Genomic DNA, 20,299 nt, shown 5'->3' on the forward strand with positions numbered 1-20,299 from the left:
TGCCCACGCCAAGGCTCCTCTATAACGTTATCATTTTCAGAGTCTCCAAAGTTGGAGCACATATAGCAGTGGATAGATTAATGGCAGTTGTGCCTGGAGGGAGCCCACCCCTCCTTAAAGGCCTTCAGCTGCCATTGTATTCTTGCCGGGCATCCAATGTGTCCCTGTGCCTTTAAAATGGCTGTAAACCTCAGGCATTACATAGGAACAAAGCATATCCTTCTATAGTGTGTGCTTGTCTCAATTAAGAGCAGGAAGTGTAATTTCTGTCTTTGTACCTCTGCTATCAACATGGATCACTTTTGATAAGCTTTCCTGACACCAAGAGAAAAATGGTGACAGGGGAGGGACCTCCAGCTGATTGACAGCCTCCACTCTGTTCCTGTGTGCTGTGTGAAGGGGGTGTGTCCCTTCCCTCCAATCAGCTTTCAGACCCTTTCTCTGTAGCCTCAGCTGCACTGAAGATGAATGAACAGAAGACAGAGGTGCCTGTTCATTCACAAACTGAAGCATAGTAAACAGTTTACTATGCTCAGTTATCAATGCACACAGGAGCGATCGGTACCAATCGCTCACTGTGTCCAATTCGGAAAAGGAAGGGGCCGGTAAATTACATATTTACCCCTTCCCCCACTCATCAGCCTGTGTACCCGCAGTAGCCGATGGGAAAGAAAAGCTGGCAGCACTGTAGGGGGTGAGGGGGGACCCGGGCAGGGGGAATCAGATGTGGGCATCACAGGGAAGGGGATCAGTGAAGCGGGATGGCAGGACACTTGCATAATGATGCACTGTGTCTGTGTCTCTCTCTCCAGCAGCTGAAATCCAGTAGAAGGGAAAGGATGAGAAAATAGCTTTCAGCTACTGGAGGGAGAGACACAGACACAGTGCTTTGATCTGTAATTGTCCTCCCATCCCACTGCACTGATCCCCCTGCTGTCCAGGCTCCCTGTGTGACCAGGTCCCCTACAGGAGGCCTGGGGGTACCTCCCTATTAGCAACCCTGGCGCTGGTCTACTCTCTGAGGTCACATGCACTCATACTGAACTATAATTTTTGCCCGTGTATATGTGCACCTTAAAGTTATTGTAAAGTCTTTGTATTGCACAGAGTGGGGCCGAACCTCCTTTTCTGGGGTCCCCCCGTGGCACTCTGGGCTCCTCCTCTTCTGTGTCTGCCCCCATAGCAAGTCGGGGATAGGGTTCACTCCTGTCCAAAAACACACACAGCATGGCTCAGCCCCCCCTCCTCTGCTTCCTTTTTACTGGATTTGATTGGCAGTGGCAGGAGCCAATGGCTCTCGCTGCTATCAGTAAAGCCCATGAGACCAGGCAGAGAGGGAGAGAAGACCTGCAGTCAGTCACAGTGCTGGGTTGAGAGAAGACTTAGACAAGTGTTAGGGAGGGGGAGGGGGGAACACGCAGTGGAAGGTTTTTCTATCTTAAAGGGGTTCTAAAGGCTGAAGGTTTTTTACCTTAATGCATTCTCTGCATCTGGGTAAAAAAAACTTCTGAGTGCAGCTACCACCCAGCACCCCCCCCCCCATACTTACCTAAACCCAATTTGAATCCAGGGATGTGCACAAAAGTAGCGTCTCTCTCCCTCCTCATAGGCTCAGAGACAGCAGCGGTAAGCATGAGTGCCCTCATAGCAAGTGGCTTGCTAAGGTGGGCACTTGGCGGGGGGAGGAGCCAGGAGCACTGGCAGGGCACCCCAGAAGAAAAGGATCGAGACTGCTCTGTGCAAAACCATTGCATAGAGCAGGTAAGCATAACATGTTTGTTTTTTAAAAAAAAGAAGCGCTTACAATCACTTTAATGCAGAAAATGCATTCATTTAGTGTTTACAACCACTTTAATAATTGTATATGTTCTATAAAAATACTAGCCGCCACAGTAAAAACCAATAGCCATGAAAACAATCTATTATGGATATTCTTCACAACTTATGGGCACAATGATTCTCTTTTCAAGATCACATAATGATAAATTTTAATGTGGAGACCTATTGGCTAGGGCAGGAATTTTCCCTTTGCGTGCCTGGTGTATGAATGGCTATTTTCCTTCAATCATTGCAGATTACCTCTGTACACATACAGACATATCATGCCCATGGGAAGACAAATACCAGCACGCTGCTTAAGAGTTTTTTATTTGCCACAAGATATTTCTTGGGTAAAATTTTAACCTCGGAAATTATAAATGCAGCCAGAAACACTGCTGTACTGAGAGAAATATGGAGGGTGGTATTGCTGATCCTGTACTAAAAATGTGAGTTGTCTGTCTGTCAGTCTCTGTTTGTGGACCCCTACATCACTTCCTGTCATTGTGCAAGGCCCATGCAAAAAAATACAATTCTTATCGTGAAATGGGAATTGTAGCAATTATCGGGACAGAATGTGGGCAGGACTGTGGACAGCTTTCTTGACACTGCTCAGACAGCCACAGCTTAGCAGACAGGACAGACCAGGAGTCTAAGGTGCTTGAGTCCTCCCACTACAGCCAGGAATAATGTAAATACATATTTTTAATGTTGATTAATGTGACTAATAAATACTCTTAAAATATATTCCCCCGTGTTCAGCTTTAAAGAAGAATTCCAGGTATGGAAATTTTATATATAGTTACATTGGTCCAGCTTGGATCAATGTAATGATGTATAGACTAAGGTTGCACCGATATCGATATCAGTGCCAATACTAAGCATCTGCACAAGTACTTGTACTCGTGCAAATGCTCTGATAACTAAAGCCGATACCTTTGTGGTGCGATTCAAGCCCATACAAAATGAATGGGCTCAAATCATACTGCAAAGAATTGCATGTGATTTGAACAGGAATGCGGTGCAATTCCTTTTCGAATCACATACAGTTTGCCACACTGCAAGAGAGGAGAGGGAGGGGGAGAGAGAGGCGCTAAGATGCCAATATTGTAGCAAAGTTTATTCAATAAAAGGGTTAAAATGAAACAGTATTGCACTCACAGACAGGCATAAAATAAGCTCAGTGTGGAGCCCCTAGTCCAAAGCTCAGTCCCCACTAGAACTGCTGGAGAAAGTACTGTGAAGCCAAAGTAGGAATCCAGGCAATCCACAGGGAGATGCCGCAGGAGACTCAATCTGTCAAAGGAGCTGTCAGATGTCCAAAATGTTGTGGCCAATCAGAAAGCTGATGAAGAAATCGTTGTTTGGCATTATGCAATCAGGTAAATAGTTACAAGCTCCAATCTGGACCAATGTATCTATGTGTACCTACAGTATGTATAAAATATCCATACCTGGAATTCCTCTTTAAAGTCATGCCTTGAAACAAGACTGCAGCACAATTTTGCAGGTCTGTGACTCAAACAGTTCTGAAACCACAAGATCAGACAGACAACTAGCATTTTCAGGACAGAACAGCAAAGGCAGCTTCCATAGGTTTCTTACTACAGTTTTTCTTTAAAGTGAACTCCCGGCAAATAATTATTTTGGATATATTGAAGGGAAGCTAGAATCTTTGTCATGTTTTACCGGTTTTACCTTTAGTGACAATCTCAAGCCATTCTTATGACAGGAAGCTAGGGGAAAACTCCAGCATAAACATTGACCCAGGTTTTAACCCTTCCCCACTCTTTCCAAAATGAAAGACAAAAAAGTTTTGGCAAAGTTCTACTTTCATGGAAACCTGTCAAGAGACATAATAAATAACTGCCATGGCCTTTCTGAAATTTTTGTCTTCCTGTCATTCTAATCCTCAGGGCCGGTTCACACAGGGGCGACTTGTCAGGCGACCTAGTCGCCTGACAAGTCGCCTCCCGTTCTGTGCTACGGAACCGTTCTAATAGGAGCGACGCAAGTCGCTCCGACTTAGAAAAAGGTTCCTGTACTACTTTGGGGGCGACTTGCATAGACTTCTATACAGAAGTCGTTTTGCAAGTCGCCTCGGAAGTCGTTTGCAGGTCGCCTCGCTGAGGCGACCTGCAAGTCGTGCCGCCCCTGTGTGAACCGGGGCTCAATCTCATCAGCTTCTACATCAACCCCCAAGAGCAAGCATGCAATCAGGTCTTCTGATTTCATATAAAGAATGCTTGCTATTGGTCAACTGACATGTTTATTTGGAAATAGATTTCCCAAGTTTGCTATTTCTGTAAACTAAAATAATCGCTGCAAAATTCTTACACAAAAGCAGAACTTAAAAGGAGACGAGACTGTAAATTGCTCTGGGGCGCACTTGTCGCAAAGGAGATTTATTAAAACTGAAGCACTCCGAATCTGGTGCTGCTGTGCATGGTAGCCAATGCTAACTTCAGCTTGTTTAATTAATCGCTTAAGGACCACCCCATAGCACATTTACTGCTACAGGGCAGCCCTCCTGTGCAGAATCACGTGTATATACACATGATTCTGCACTTCCGCCTAGGGGTCAGCGCATGCTGCTGCTGACCCACTTCTGCTGTGATTGCTCACAGCAGAAGCTGATCTGCGTTTGACAGGCACTGGATGTCCGCCGTCACCCACCGATCATGGGTAAAACACACAAGACAGAGATCTGCCTATGTAGAAGAGACAGATCTCCATTCTGACGTGGGTAAAGGGGTGGAATTTGTGTCCCTGCAAAGTAGGGAATAAAATCCATCACTTTGCCTAGTAAAAGCAGCACATACAGTACACAAAAACACTGGCTAGGCACACAGTTAACTCTTTGATCGCCCTAGATGTTTAACCCCTTCCCAGCCAGTGTCATTAGTACAGAGACAGTGCATATTTTTAGCATTGATCACTGTATTAGTGTCATTGGTTCCCACAAAGTGTCAAAAGGTTGATCGTTCCCATTACTAGTATAATAATAATCATAAAAATTCTAGTATATATACTAGACGCTATAACTTTTGCGCAAACAATATTCGCTTATTGAGATTTTTTTTACCAAAAATATGTAGCAGAATACATATTGACCTAAATTTATGAAGAAATTTGATTATTTTCGATTTTGTTTTTGGATATGTTTTTATAACAGAATGTAAAAAATGTTGTTTTTTTTCAAAATTGTCAGTCTTTTTTTGTTTTAAGCGCAAAAAAATTAAATTAGAAATTCAGTGGTGATCAAATACCACCAAAAGAAAGCTCTATTTTTAAGAAAATAATTATAAAAATGTTATTTGGGTACATCTTGCAAGTTACACAGTGCCATATCGCAAAAAATAGTCTTGTCATGAAGGGGGGTAAATCTCTTGGAGGTCAAGTGTTTAAGATTTGGTAATAAAACCTGGAAGCTCATTGGTTTCTATGCAGAGCTGCACCAGATTCTGCACTTTTAGTAAATAACCCCCACAGTCAGGAGCTTTATTACTGACATTGCTGGGGGTGGAATTGCAGGCATCGGTGTATGGGCTGCATAAAGGAAACATGATTAGAAGATCAAGGATTGGACTCCTCTCACAATCTGCCAGCCAAGGTAAGTTAAAAGGCTAACCCCACCTTTTGCACTACATTACATGTGACACTGGTATTTAGGGTGCCATTGGGACAAACCCCCCCTTCTCCCCCAAACCGCCCCCTATGACAGCATGCTGGGGTTCTTCTCCCCCCCAGCAGCTGTTACTTTTGAACCTGGCTCCTTACACACAGAAATCTGTGAATGAATGAATGAATTAAAAGTCCCAACACAAGAGAAAGCTAGCAAAGCATATGTCACAAAAAAGGAAGACTCCCTTATAACAAACTGCTGTTACTAGAGCTGACCACAGATGGGCAGAATTTTGAACAAAAATTCTTAAAGTAGAACTAAAGGCAATGTTTTTTCATTTTGGATAAAGGGAGGGTTATAACCCCTATCAGATTTTTTTTTTCACCATCTCTGTCCCATTGCAGAGATGTCTCTTCACTTCCTTTCCCATAGCCAAACAGGAAGTGAGAGGAAAGCCCTGCAAATTAAGTTAATCCCTTGGGGACCCCCAGGTCACCAGAGCCAGTGTCCCCATTGGAAGATTTCTTCTCTATTACTTTTCTGGGGACAACCCAAAATTTAGGATTTTTCTTTCACTTTCAATGATAATGGTAAACAGGACAAATAGAGAGGTTAGATCTCCCTAATAGGGGCACAGGCAGCAATAACAACTGACAGATGTTCTAATCCCTCCCCACGCTATCCAAAACTAAAAAAGTTTTTCCCTTTAGTTGTACTTTAACCGCTTCCACATTGCCCACCGCACATTTACTGCGGCATGACGGCCCGGCTGTGCGAAACAACGTGCCTGTACATTGCCCCTTTATTCCAGGTCCGGGGCGCGCACCAGCAACCCACTCCCGCTGTGTGATTGGACACAGCAGGAGCCAATCAGCGGGTCCCGTGGACGCAATGTCTGCCAGGATCCGCTGACCGTTGAAAAGAGAGGCAGAACGGCCGTCTGCTTATGTAAACAAGGCAGACCGCCGTTCTGTCAGAGAGGAAAATAGAAATCTTGTGTTTCTGCTAAGCAGAAACACGGATCTCTGTTTTCCTCTATTTAAGCCATCCCCCACACAGTTAGAAATCACTCCCTAGGAGCACACTTAACCCTTTGATCGCCCCTGACATTAACCCCTTCCCTGCCAGTGTCATTAGTAAAGTGAGAGTGCATCTTTTAACACTGATCACTGTATTAGCATAACTGGTTCCCAAAAAGTGTCACTTAGTGTCTGATTTGTCCGCCGCAATGTCGCAGTCCCACTACAAATCGCTGATCACCGCCATTACTAGTAAAAATAAATATGGCATAAAAATATCCCATAGTTTGTAGACGCGATAACTTTTGCGAAAACCAATCAATATACGCTTATTGGGATTTATTTGCCAAAAATATGTAGCAGAATACACGTTGGCCTAAATTGATGAAGAAATTAGATTTTTTAAATTTTTTTTATTGGATGTGTTCTGTCTTTTTAGTTTTTATAGCGCAAAAAATAAAACCCGCAGAGGTGATCAAATACCACCAAAAGAAAGCTCTATTTGTGGAAAAAAAAGGACATAAATTTTGTTTGGGTACAGCATTGCACAACCGCGCAATTGTCAGGTAAAACAACTCAGTGCCGTAATGCAAAAAATGGCCTGGTCGTGAAGGGGTTGAAACCTTCAGGGGCTGAAGTGGTTAATAAATCACCGGGACCAGATGGCTTGCATCCGAGGGTACTTAGGGAACTCAGTCAAGTAATTGGCAGACCATTGTTCCTAATTTTTACTGACAGTCTGCTGACTGGAATGGTACCAGCTGATTGGAGAGAAGAATGTTCTTAGAAAGTTTTTTCAGTTTTCTAACCCTAACGGGTCAGATCAACAATCAACGTCGACTGCAGTGATGAGAACATTTAGAAGGAGCAGGATGGAATTTTTTTCTCGAATGAACAAATTTCGAACAGTGTACTGTACCTGTCTTTTGTTCGGTGAAGTCCATTCATTCCAAAATCAAACGTTAAAAGAAAACTAAATATTTTGAAGGAGATTTGAAAGTGCTGGGAATGTTTTAAGAATTTTTGTACACATTTTAAAGGTGGCCATACGTGGATCGAAATTTGGTTGCTTTAGCAGGAATCGGCTAAATTTTGATCCATGTATGGGCAGGCTAGTTGTACAGAAGTCGATCTAGCGATCGACTTCTGTACATCCAGCCTGTTGGGATTTCCCGGACGATCAGTGCCGCTGACTATAGCCGGCAACACTGATCAGTATGTTTTGACAGCAGGGATGGCTCTCCGCCATCAGAACACAATAGCACAGTGGGAGTTATTCCCCCATCCACCTTGAATGTGTGGATGGGGGAACTGGGTCATTTTTTTTATGGCTGAATGAAAAAAAATGACTAATCTATGGCCAGCTTAAGACTTTCCTAAGAATTTTTGTTCGAAAATGTATTAATGGCCAGCTTTAGTGTTATTTCATTGCTGTCTCCAAGGTAGCTGGCATGACACAGACAAAGACTTCAGTGTGGCTGATGTATGAACTTCCAACCTTGCAAAGCTAAAATACTTTGGATTTAGTTATGCTGATCATATGATGAAGCATGCATTTTCCACACTCTGACCCAAATTTTATGTTGTAAAGAGCCAAAAAGGAAAAGGTAGAAGATTCATGAACAGAGAAAGAAAAACTGAGCAAGCTTCTCCCAATACCTGTACAATCCTGTATATTAAAGTGATTGTAAAGGATTTTTTTTAAAAATAACAAACATCTCTATTCATACCTGCTCTGTGCAATAGAATTGCACAGAGCAGCCCCGAACCTCCCCTTCTCCGGTCCCCTGCCGGCGCTCCTGGCTCCTCCTCTCTTTCCAGTGCTCCCACACGAAGCTGCTTCCCATAGGAGCGCTCATGCTTGCTTACTCCCGAGCCCCACTGCTACATCCATTGACACAGACAGCGGGACTCGGCCCCACCCCCCGCTCCCTTGTCACTGGCCGGTGCCCCAGCAAAGCCAGTGAGACACAGAAGTGAGGGAGCAAGAACAGCTGCAGACTTGCACAGCGCTGGATCGACTGAGGGTTCATGCAAGTAAAAGGGGGGGGGGGGCAAAATCATTTTTTTAATACTTTTTTTACCTTAATGCAAGGAATGCATCAAGGTAAAAATATTTAGGCTTTAGAACCACTTTAAGCATAAAGAACAGAACTGAGGTGTACTGAACATCCTTTTGGGAAGAAAAGCAGGAGGGATGGGAGAAAAGCCCATATTATATTGATATATAAAAACAAAAAGAATAAGACAAATATGTACAGCATATGTACTGCTTCCCTTAAGGCTGATTTAAACTTGCAGTCAGAGGAAGCGGTAAAAATAGGTGGTTTAATCGCGGTTTCACCACTCTTTTAGGTTGCAAAGGCAGCTGAATGGGGCTGTACACATGCTGCACACAGCCGAACGCAACTCATTTGAGTAAATAAGGGAATATCGCACCACAACCACCAAACGTAGCAATTGGCTCGTGGCTGTGACGCGGCATTTCCATTGAAGAACCTGATTGACTACCACCCACTGAATACCTGCTAGCCGCACTTGTCTCTTAAAAGCAATTCACTGCAGATCCACTGTGTAAGCTTTACCGCAGGGTACTACAATACTACGTCAAAGGGTATTGCCATTCATTTTGGAAGCCCCCCAATGCAAATACACAACGTGCCAGCTCTATAGCACACCATACTGCATAACATAGATTGGAATAAAAAACATACTACAGGAACAATTTTTCCAGCACTAGACCCTACAATGGACTGCATTAATGCAGTGTGCCTCAAAGCACGATAAAGTGCGCCGTTGCATATGTGTTAACGCAGCACTGTATAGCATAAATGGGCCCTAAGTTTAATTTCTGGCCAGAATAGGGAGAAGGGGCAGAAAATGGCAGATGTGACCACTGTGACCCCTATTCCTTTATCCCCTTGTGCACTTACCTATACTTAAAGCAGAAGTAAACCCATCCATAAAACAGTTACCTTTCCGGCACATGCTGGAAATGTAACACTCCCATTGGTTGTGCTCTCAACCAAACTGAGAAACCATCCAATGGCTGGTGTCATAACTGATCACATGTGCAGCATCATGGCAGTTGTGGATTAAACAGAGGCCAAGATGGCAGCTTCCTTGGCTGAAAATGATAGGAGGGTTTACTTCCACTTTAACCCCTTTGAGTCAATTAAAACAGGACCTTCACAAAGCATTTAAAATGCTGAAAGCACCAACCTTTAGGAATACTAAAGTGCAGCATCTGGTGTGAATAAATGACATTTTCCAGCCTGTTTCAGAAAGCAACAAGAGATCTAATGGGATTTTCTATAAGAAGCTACTAACACATCTGAGTACTAGAGGTATGCATGTCTGCCTACTACATAGTCAGGACCAATTCCTACAATAGTAATGATAGGAGGAAACACAAGACTGTCTAAAAAAATGACAACAGGGACAATAGATTTTGTAAAGTGTTGTGACACTGGGACAACAAACTGTCAGAGGTTTTAACAGAAAAAAAAAAAGTTTTGGTAATACATAAAGATAAACTGAATAGTTCTGGCTATGAACATTGTTAGTGCAGATCCCATCATCCCTCCATGGTTCTTCCTGCCTGTGGACCTTTGAATTGCTTTTGTTTAGGTTTTTCTGTGTTTATTTCCTGTTATTTAGGATATGTTGTATTAGTATCCTCTGTACTGTTCATGAGGTCCCTGTTTCATAACCAGCATCAGGCACACGTGGAACTATTTAAAACTTTGAGGGCCGGATCACACCAGAATCATGTTCTTGTACGATTCCTGCTCCTTCTCTGCAGTGTGATTTTGCAGCCCCTCCATTTGAATGGGCGGCATAACTTACTGAACACACAAAAAGTACTGCATGCACTATTTTGAAATAGCTAATTTGGACAAAGCTGCTCCAAACAAATGACTTCCCTCACTAAGGGCTTGTTCACACCAGAATCCAGTGCAAGAAACACAAATTCCATGCACATTTCCCACAACGTGTTCAAAACATACTGGGTGTGCAGTCTGCTGTGAGTGTCAATGTATTCCTAATGACACAAAAAAACGCAGATTGCAAAACCCAGTGTGTTTGCTTGCACTGGATTACATGGTACTGTACTACTATGCAATCCAGTGCAGTGCATTTTTGAAAATTATTGCATGCACCGCGGTGAGATCCAGTACAATTTGAGCCAATTCAAATGAATAGGCTGAAAATCGCACCACACTGAATAGCACAGAAACGCAGACTGCATTCCTGTACTACTAAGCCCTAACACATACAGCAGCTGTCAGACCTGTATTTAGCCTCCGCAACATACAGTATATGGCCCTGTATTCTGGCAGCAGGATGGGGACTTCCCATTCTGCTCCCGTAACATGATCGAGTTGGGTAAGCACTGTTCAGCCATTCTTTGTATTTTAAGACTCAGTACAAGACTTCCTCTGATTAGTTTAGGCATAGATAATAATGTCTTTCACCTGCCTCGCCGCCTCAGCCAATCAGAGGAAGCCTTGTACTCTTCAAAAACACAAGGCTTCCTGTGAATGGATGAGCAGCACTCATCCGAATTGATTCTGTTTCAGGAGTGGGATTATTAGACTGCTTGCAGATTCAATCTTTTTAATGAAATTGCACCTTAATCAGATATAGAAAGGAATTGAAGCCTGTATGCCCACCATTAGATCTACTAACAAGTATGCAGTGCAAGGATGGGTTAGGAAGTCTTCAAACTACAACATTTTGATAGAGGTAAATAATAATTGTATTTTTATTTTTCCCTGGTTAGTAGTTTTTTCCTTTTTTTTGCTCTTTGTGATTCTATGCAGGTTGTGCCCTTAAGATTTTTCCTCCATACCAAAGGATAGTTCTGGATACCAGAAAGGGCTATGACAAGTTCTTGTTAAGATTTTTTATGCCACCTGTAATCATTTACATTTAGAGTATATCACCTGTTTATCCTTTATTTGATTACAAGTATTATGTATATGAAGATAATTTGTAAGTTGAAGATATGTTCTTATTCTTTTCAACAAAATAAAAATTGTTGGTAAACAAAAAATAGATATTGATTGTACAGAGATTGTGTGACCAGATTATTGGTGGTCGTACATGCTCTGATAGATAATCAATTTGTTTTCCGTTCGATCTCTGGCGGTAGGAATAATCAATCTAAAGTCAACAACCTCTTCGATATGTTGCACAGAGGGTAGAGGATTTCCATTCATACTTAAAATAAAATCGTAACATCATGTAATCTCCTAATCTGATCACTCAAAGTGCGAATGCATTCTTGGTGCTGCCGCCTGCTGCAAAACGATCCATAATTCAATAACTCAATTTTGATCAGCTTCAGTCAAACGGAGCTGATCTCCCATGGTGGATTACACTGACAGATCACCCCAGTTTGATCAAATCATATCGAAACTGAGTCTTAATCGTTCAGAAGGGAAGTTATGGCTATTCAATCGTTTGAAGATTTGATCAATAACAAAATTGGAACTTGCGTGGCCACCATTAGATCTACCCAAAAAGGATGTATTGCAAGGGCCTGCCTGACTGTACACTATATGGATTCTGACTAGGTAGGTCCTCTTATTACATAGGTTTGGTAGATCTAATGGTGACCATACAAAGTACCTGTCTGATTGGATTGTTCAGGTATGTCTTCCTATTACACGGTTTTATTAAATCTAATGTACAGAGTCTGCACAGTCAGATTGTATAGTTTATGGTAATTTGATTGTGTAGAGATTGTAACGTATGGTGACTCTAATGCTAGCCATACACGTATTGATTTTTGTTTAAGGAACATTCGCTTTTCTAATCATTAGTGGGGTCAAATCGGCGTTCATTGTCAACCACAGTGACAGGAAAATTTGAAGGAGCAGCAAATCGAAACTGAGGATGGAACTAATTGGACGAAATCTATCATACGACAAAGGCTTTTTTTTTTGTTTGTTTAGTGTTTCTGATCATGCGCAGTCTTTCATATGTAATTTTTCTCGTACACAAAAACGGACGAAAACAGTACACATTAAAATGGAAAATCGTTCGTTCTGTTCACGTACAAGAAAAATGTTGGCGTTTGTCCCTGCGGAAATTTCCGTTTGGAAAGTCTGAATCGGATGTGGAAAGCTGTGTACACACTATACGACAATCCAATGATTGTGCCTCGTATAGGAATTTTTCTTCCGATTTTCTTAGTGTGTAACCCACTTATGTGGTTTCCATTCAGAAATCACTTTCATTTTAAAATCCAATGTTAAAAGCCAGCGAAAGTTTCAAACGACGTTCGTCCATTCATCAAATGTACAAAGAATTTTCATACGAATATTCTCAACCTAAAATCTATACGTGGAAGACCAGCATAAGGCAGACCACAGATGAGTCATTTATTTATCTTGAAGAGGAAAAAAATGACTCGATTCTCCCATCCTCACACTCAATGTGGATAGGGGAATCCTCCCTGCTGAGTTATTATATTCTGACAGTGGGCAGATTTCCCGGATGTCAGAATACACTGATCAGCATTGCAGGCTATAGCCGGTGGCACTAATCGAGCGGGGAAAAAACGACAGGCTGGTTGTACACAAGTTGATCGGTAGAACCAGCCTGCCTGTAAATGGATCTAAACTCCCTGCTGAACCAGCCTAATTGCGATCCATGTATGGCCAGCTTTAGGGTCTGTTCACATTCAGGCTCGATGCACACTAGCGTTTTTTTATAAGCTCAAAATGCTAGTAAGAAATGCTGGATGAAAAACACCGATAATAACATTTTTGTGTTGGCTTGCAGTAGCGTTTTAGTAGCTTTTAGGAGAGTTTAGTATCGTTAGCATTTTATTAGCATTTTTACAGTACAAGAAGAAAAAAAAAAACACTTAAAAAAAAAAAAGCTGTAGTAGCATTATTCTGCTGGGAAAATGATCCCAAAAATTCTACAAAAACTATTTTTTTTCTGCTCCTAAACATTGAAGCTTGAAAAATGCACATAGAATAACACTATTGGCTTCTAGGAGCAGAAAAAATGCTAATAGCTTCTGGAAACTTAAAAAAACACTTGTGTGCATGGAGCCTTAGGCCGGCCATACACGGAGCAAATTTCGCTCGATTCCCCCATCAACACAGTGTTGATGGGGGAATCCCTCTTGCCAGGCATTGTCTTCTCCCAGTGCAGGGAAGGGGGCGGGGAGAGCCAACCCCCGCTGGGAGAAGATAGTGATTATTGCTAGCAGCTATAGCAACAGCTAGCAAATAATCGCAGGTAAAACCAGGCATGCTGGTTGTACCTAGGGTTGCCACCTGTCCGGGATTCAGCCAGACAGTCCGGGTTTTGAATCATGTGTCCGGGTTTCAGTCCACCTTATTAAGACAGGAATGTGGCTCGGAATGGGGCTTGACAGGAGGGTGAGAGGGCACTATGTGCCCAGCATTACTATTCTCTTTGGAATGCCCAAAGGTGTCCCATGTCTGTTACAATCCTATAGTGTATACTAAGACCAAAAATTTTTACTGTGCGTCGCTAAAGTGTTCGGGTTTGGAAAAAGTGGCAACCCTAGTTGTACCCAAGTTGATTGATCGATGAACTTGGTACATTCAGCCTGCCCATACCCGATTAGAATCGTGTATGTCCTCCCTTGCCTCTGAAGCCTGATCCGCATTAGGATCGTGCTACTAATAGCCAGTGAGGAAGTGATGTGACACCTCCTCATTGCCTGTTTTAACCCCGTTTGTGGCAACAATCATACCGCAACTGTGCATTGTATGCGGTTGCAGGGCGTTTGTGGGGCTTCCCCATAGACTTGCATGTTTAGCGTTCGGTGGGCTTCCATTATACGTCGGGTTCAACTCTGCCGCGGCAACAGGATGAAAACACCCCATCCGCTGCCTATTGGGGCAGCTAAACCGTACATTTTTTTTCTGCCCTCCAAGCGCTAGTCTAAACGAGGCCTAACGCAGAGGCTGCTGTGCAGTGCGGTGCAGCGGGACGACTGCAGTGCCGATTGCTGCTTATCGTCCTGTTCTTTTTTTTTTTTTAAACTTTATTAAAATGTCACAAAGTTTTATTAGCCGCTGCAGTGGATTGCATTGCACTGCGCTGGAAAAAAGTCCTGCCTGCCGCCTGCACATAAGAGACGCGGGCCCAGCGCACTTGGCGTGAATGTGGCCCTAAGTGGTAGCATACACAAAGAGGATTACCTGTCTCTTGGGTCGATCCAGGAGGTCTTTCTGGTGTTGTGGTCGATGTAGAACACCCTCCCATCGTAGTCCCTGGCCTCTTCCCAGCCAGCAGGTAGAGGCAGCTCTGAGCTCATGCCTGGCAGTGCACACTGGGGAGGACATGCTGGTGGCTGCTGCTGCTGCTGCTGATGCTGTTGCTGTGACTGCTGCTGTCTTCTCCTCCTTCCAGCACTCAGCCAGGGCATGGCACTCACACAGCACTCAGTCCTCGTCTTCCTATGTCTGCTAATCTCCCTTTCCTGTCCCGGGACTCTGCTCTCCTTCCTCCCACACTACACCGATGTGAGGGAGAGATCCGTACACAATGGCTCCGTCTCCTGTCCCATCCTAGTCCACAAAAGTCCTCTCCCAAGTAGAAGAGTTCAGTCCCGTCCCCCCCACCACCACCCTGGCACAGTCGAGTTCTTCCTCCGGGTCCCGTGTGGGGAAGGCTCTGGACTTTGTCCGCTCCGAGCCTCGCTTCGCTCTAATGAGTTCCCAGTACAGTCATGGCACACAACTCACCACACAATTCATGGCTGCTCTGGCCTGAGGGGCCACACTCCGCTTACAGTTCTGCTTCTAATTCATCCATGTCTGCCCTCCTCACTCACTCACTCAGCCCTGTGTGTGTCTCCTTCCACACAGCCACCTCCCTCCCCTTCATCGCTGGTTCCCTCCCTCAGCTTCCTGAGCTTTCTTTCCACTCTCAAAGCTCCAATTTTAGCTAAAGTAATAATGTCTGCACTACACCACACGGCATAGGCCATGTCACTGAGGAATGGAGGGGACACTGAGGGATGGAGGGGACACTGAGGAATGGAGGGGACACTGAGGGATGGAGAGGACACTGAGGGATGGAGAGGAAACTGAGGGATGGAGAGGACACTGAGGGATGGAAGGGACACTGAGGGATGGAGGGGACACTGAGGGATGGAGGGGACACTGAGGGATAGAGGGGACACTGAGGAATGGAGAGGAAACTGAGGGATGAGGGGACACTGAGGGATGGAGAGGACACTGAGGGATGGAGAGGACACTGAGGGATGGAGAGGAAACTGAGGGATGGAAGGGACACTGAGGGATGGAAGGGACACTGAGGGATGGAGGGGACACTGAGGGATAGAGGGGACACTGAGGAATGGAGAGGAAACTGAGGGATGAGGGGACACAGAGGGATGGAGGGGACACTGAGGGATGGAGAGGAAACTGAGGGATGGAGAGGAAACTGAGGGATGGAGAGGAAACTGAGGGATGGAGGGGACACTGAGGGATGGAGGGGACACTGAGGGATGAGGGGACACCGAGGGATGAGGGGACATCGAGGGATGGAAGGGACACTGAGGGATGTAGGGGACACTGAGGGATGAAGGGACACTGAGGGATGGAGAGGACACAGAGGGATGGAGAGGACATTGAGGGATGAGGGGACACTAAGGAATGGAGAGGAAACTGAGGGATGGAGAGGACACTGAGGGATGGAGAGGACACTGAGAGATGGAGAGGACACTGAGGGATGGAGAGGAAACTGAGGGATGGAGGGGACACTGAGGGATGGAGAGGACACTGAGGGATGGAGAGGACACTGAGGGATGAGGGGACACTGAGGGATGGAAGGGACACTGAGGGATGGAGGGGACACTGAGGGATGAGGGGACACTGAGGGATGGAAGGGACACTGAGGGATGGCAGGCACACTGAGGGTTCGAATAAAGGCGCTGCCACACAACAAATACGTCCCAGTCGTATTCTCACACAAAGTCACTTTGCAACTGCTGCTTCTGTTTATTACTCTTCTAAACACCACATTGTTGGGCGTTAGGATGGAGAAAAAGGCCCCAGTTTCTACGGGCACACGTAGGCCTTATTCACACGGTCCATACTGTGTGAATGAGGCATTTCTTAAGAACCCTTTCACACTGGGGGCCACCTATGCTTTAGCAGTTAAGCACTGCTCGTTTTAGCGGCGCTTTACCGCTGTTTCAGCTGTGCTTTTTGGCTGGTAGAGGGGCACGTTTAATCCCAAAGAAGGGGTTAAAAATGTCCGTGTTGCAGCGCTTCCAAGACGCTTTTCAGGCGCTTCGGAAGCGCTGGGCACAAGTGGCTGTATATGATGGGCACAAGTGGCTGCATATGATGGGCACAAGTGGCTGCATATGATGGGCACAGTGACTGTGTTTGATGAGCACAACGGCTGCATATGATGGGCACAAGTGGTTGCATATAATGGGCACAAGTGGCTGCATATGATGGGCACAAGTGGCTGCATATACTGGGCACAAGTGGCTGCATATGATGGGCACAAGTGGCTGCATATGATGGGCACAAGTGGCTGCATATGATGTGCACAGTGGCTGCATATGATGGGCACAGTGACTGCATATGATGGGCACAGTGGCTGCATAGGATGGGCACAGTGGCTGCATAGGATGGGCACAGTGGCTGCGTTTGATAGGCACAATGGCTGCAATTGATGGGCACAATGGCTGCATTTGATGGGCACAGTGAGGCTGCAATTGATGGGGGGGTCAGTATTTTTCAGTTTGTTTGCGCCCCCCAAAAAATTTTGAGCACCAGCCGCCACTGAGCACTGCCCATTCATTGCAATGGGCAGGGGCGTTTTGGGAGCGCTGTGTGCAGCGCTTCCTAACCGCCCCAAAGATGCTGCTTGCAAGACTTTTTCTAACGTCTCGCCCGAGTGTGAAAGCACCCGCCCTTCACATTTGGGCGACATGGAAGGCGCTTTACAGGCGCTATTTCTAAAATGCCTGCTAACTGCCTCAGTGTGAAAGGGCTCTTAGTTTGGAGATGCCCACAGCTGTATGCAGCAGCCTACACTACCAAATAGGGATGCAGTGTTTGTACCAACCGGTGTTGCCAACTTACCAGATTGAAATTTACTGACACAGCACCCAAAATTTACTGGCACAGCCAAGTTTTTACTGGCATTTCCAAAATTTACATAATTACAGTTTTACGTGAAAATTTAGGCCCCTTTCATGCATGCAGACTGTATGCTTCATCAGTTCAGTCCCTTTTTCTAAAAGAAAAAACGTATGAAGTTTACATCAGTTTGTCATCCGTTTTTACATCAGTTTTTCACATCTGCTAGCTAGAGTCCTTAACCACCTGAGTCCCAGAGCCATTCTTTCAAGCAAAAAACGTCTGTTTTTCGCCTGATCCATTTATTTTTACGGATAAAAAATAGGGCTTTGATCCATTCCAAAAACAGACATTGACTGAACCGGATGTAAACGGATGATCATTTACATCTGTATTTCCATTGAGATGCATTGAAGTCGGTTTTTCATCCGTCAACAGATAGATGAGACAGACAGACAAACGGTCTGCATGTGTGAAAGGGCCCTTTGCCGTGTACACACGATCGGACATTCCGACAACAAAATCCATGTTATTTTTCCGACGGATGTTGGCTCAAACTTGTCTTGCATACACACGGTCACACAAATCTTGTCGGAAATTCCGAAAGTCTAGAACGCGGTGACGTACAACACGTACGACGAGCCGAGAAAAATGAAGTTCAATAGCCAGTGCGGCTCTTCTGCTTGATTCCGAGCATGCGTGGAATTTTGTGAGTTGGAATTGCGATCGGAATTTCCGACAACGGTTTTTGTTGTTAGAAAATTTGAGATCCAGATCTGATGGAAAATGTCCGATGGAGCATACACATGGTCGGAATTTCCGACAAAAAGCTCCTATCGAACATTTTCCGTCGGAAAATCCGACTGTGTGTATGTGGAATTAGGCTACAAACAAGTACAATATGCAATTAGCAATGTCATTTAAGGTAGCTATTAAGGTAAAAAACAAATTTCTTATTTTATTTTTGATATAGTAAGTAAGTAGCTCCGGGGCAGGACAGGAGGGCAGGTTATTAGAATGGGCGGCACACACACACACATATGAAACTCTCACAGTGACACTGGCAGCGGTATGCAGCAGTACAGATCATAATGACTCCTCACCGACATGACTTGTCCACTCTTGAGTCACAGTGACAGTCTCTCTCCACGCCAGGTGGCCCCCTCAAGTGGAGGTCCAGCCCACCCAAGAAAAAGCCTGAGGCTCTAATTGGCTTGAAAAGGGTTGGGCTTGGGGTGTAGAGCACTGAACTCCGAACCCACCCACTTGTGACACTAGCAAATCAAAATTCACTATTGTCTCTTGGCTTCTCCTCCCAGCCAATCAGGACAGGAGGCGGATCGGGTTGGCTGGGAGGAGAAGCCGCGACTGTGGAGGGGATGAGTGCAGACCTGGAGGGGGGGTTTGTTTGCTGCCCCCCCCCAAAAAAAAGTTTAGCACCAGCCGCCACTGCTGTTACATAGTTGCATAGTAGGTAAGGTTGAAAAAAGACACAAGTCCATCAAGTCCAATCTATGTGTGCAATTATTTGTCAGTATTACATTGTATATCCCTGTATGTTGTGGTCATTCATGTGCTTATCTAATAGTTTTTTGAAACTATCAATGCTCCCCGCTGAGACCACCACCTGTGGAAGGGAATTCCACATCCTTGCCACTCTTACAGTAAAGAACCCTCTACGTAGTTTAAGGTTAAACCTCTTTTCTTCTAATTTTAATGAGTGGCCATGTGTCTTGTTAAACTTTCTTCTGCGAAAAAGTTTTATCCCTATTGTGGGGTCACCAGTACGGTATTTACAAATTTAAATCATATCCCCTCTAAAGTGTCTCTTCTCCAAAGAGAATAAGTTCAGTGCTCGCAACCTTTCCTCATAACTAATTGGAGTCTTGTAGAGCGGGATAATTATTGTTTTATCTCTAGAGTTCATCCCCTTTTTAATGCATGCCAATATTCTGTTTGCTTTGTTAGCAGCAGCTTGGCATTGCATGCCATTGCTGAGCCTGTCATCCACTAGGACCCCCAAGTCCTTTGGTCCTTTTCCATCCTAGATTCCCCCAGAGGTTCTCCCCCCAGTGTATAGATTGCATTCATATTTTTGCCACCCAAATGCATTATTTTACATGTTTCTACAGTAAACCTCATTTGCCATGTAGTTGCCCACCCCATAAATTTGTTCAGATATTTTTTCAAGGTTTCCACATCCTGCGGAGAAGTTATTGCCCTGCTTAGCTTAGTATCGTCTGCAAATACAGAGGAAAAAACAACAACAATGCCCCAGTGCTAGTGTATGGAAACCTAAGGAGCTATAACTAAAAGTTGTAATATATTAGTCTAGAGGGAAATACAGAGATTGAACTGTTTACCCATCCTCCATGTCGTTTATGAACAAAATAAATAGGATTGGTCCCAGCACAGAACACTGGGGGACCCCACTACCCACCTTTGACTATTCCGAGTACTCCCCATTTATCACCACCCTCTGAGCTCGCCCTTGTAGCCAGTTTTCAACCCATGTACTCACCCTATGGTCCATGCCAACGGACCTTATTTTGTACAGTAAACGTTTATGGAGAACTGTGTCAAATGCTTTTGCAAAATCCAGATACACCACGTCTACGGGCCTTCTTTTATCTAGATGACATAGAAGTTTAATAGATTGGTTTGGCAAGAATGATACTTCATGAATCCATGCTGATTACTGCTAATGAAACCGTTCTCATTACTAAAATCTTGTA

The 20,299-nt window shown here is 44.5% G+C and overlaps 1 protein-coding gene across 1 annotated transcript in view; it reads right to left on the bottom strand.

The window, feature by feature from the left end:
- WWC3 (WWC family member 3) overlaps nt 1-15,354 on the bottom strand; it is a 270,635-nt gene extending 255,281 nt beyond the window's left edge. The window contains exon 1 of the mRNA XM_073616354.1: nt 14,661-15,354. Within this exon, the coding sequence (XP_073472455.1) occupies nt 14,661-14,887 (227 nt within the window). The 5' untranslated portion in view covers nt 14,888-15,354. The remainder of the gene's footprint in view (nt 1-14,660) is intronic.
- Nucleotides 15,355-20,299: the final 4,945 nt, after the last annotated feature.

This window comes from Aquarana catesbeiana, linkage group LG02, assembly GCF_042186555.1.
Source record: "Aquarana catesbeiana isolate 2022-GZ linkage group LG02, ASM4218655v1, whole genome shotgun sequence".
Classification (NCBI taxonomy): Eukaryota; Metazoa; Chordata; class Amphibia; order Anura; family Ranidae; genus Aquarana; species Aquarana catesbeiana.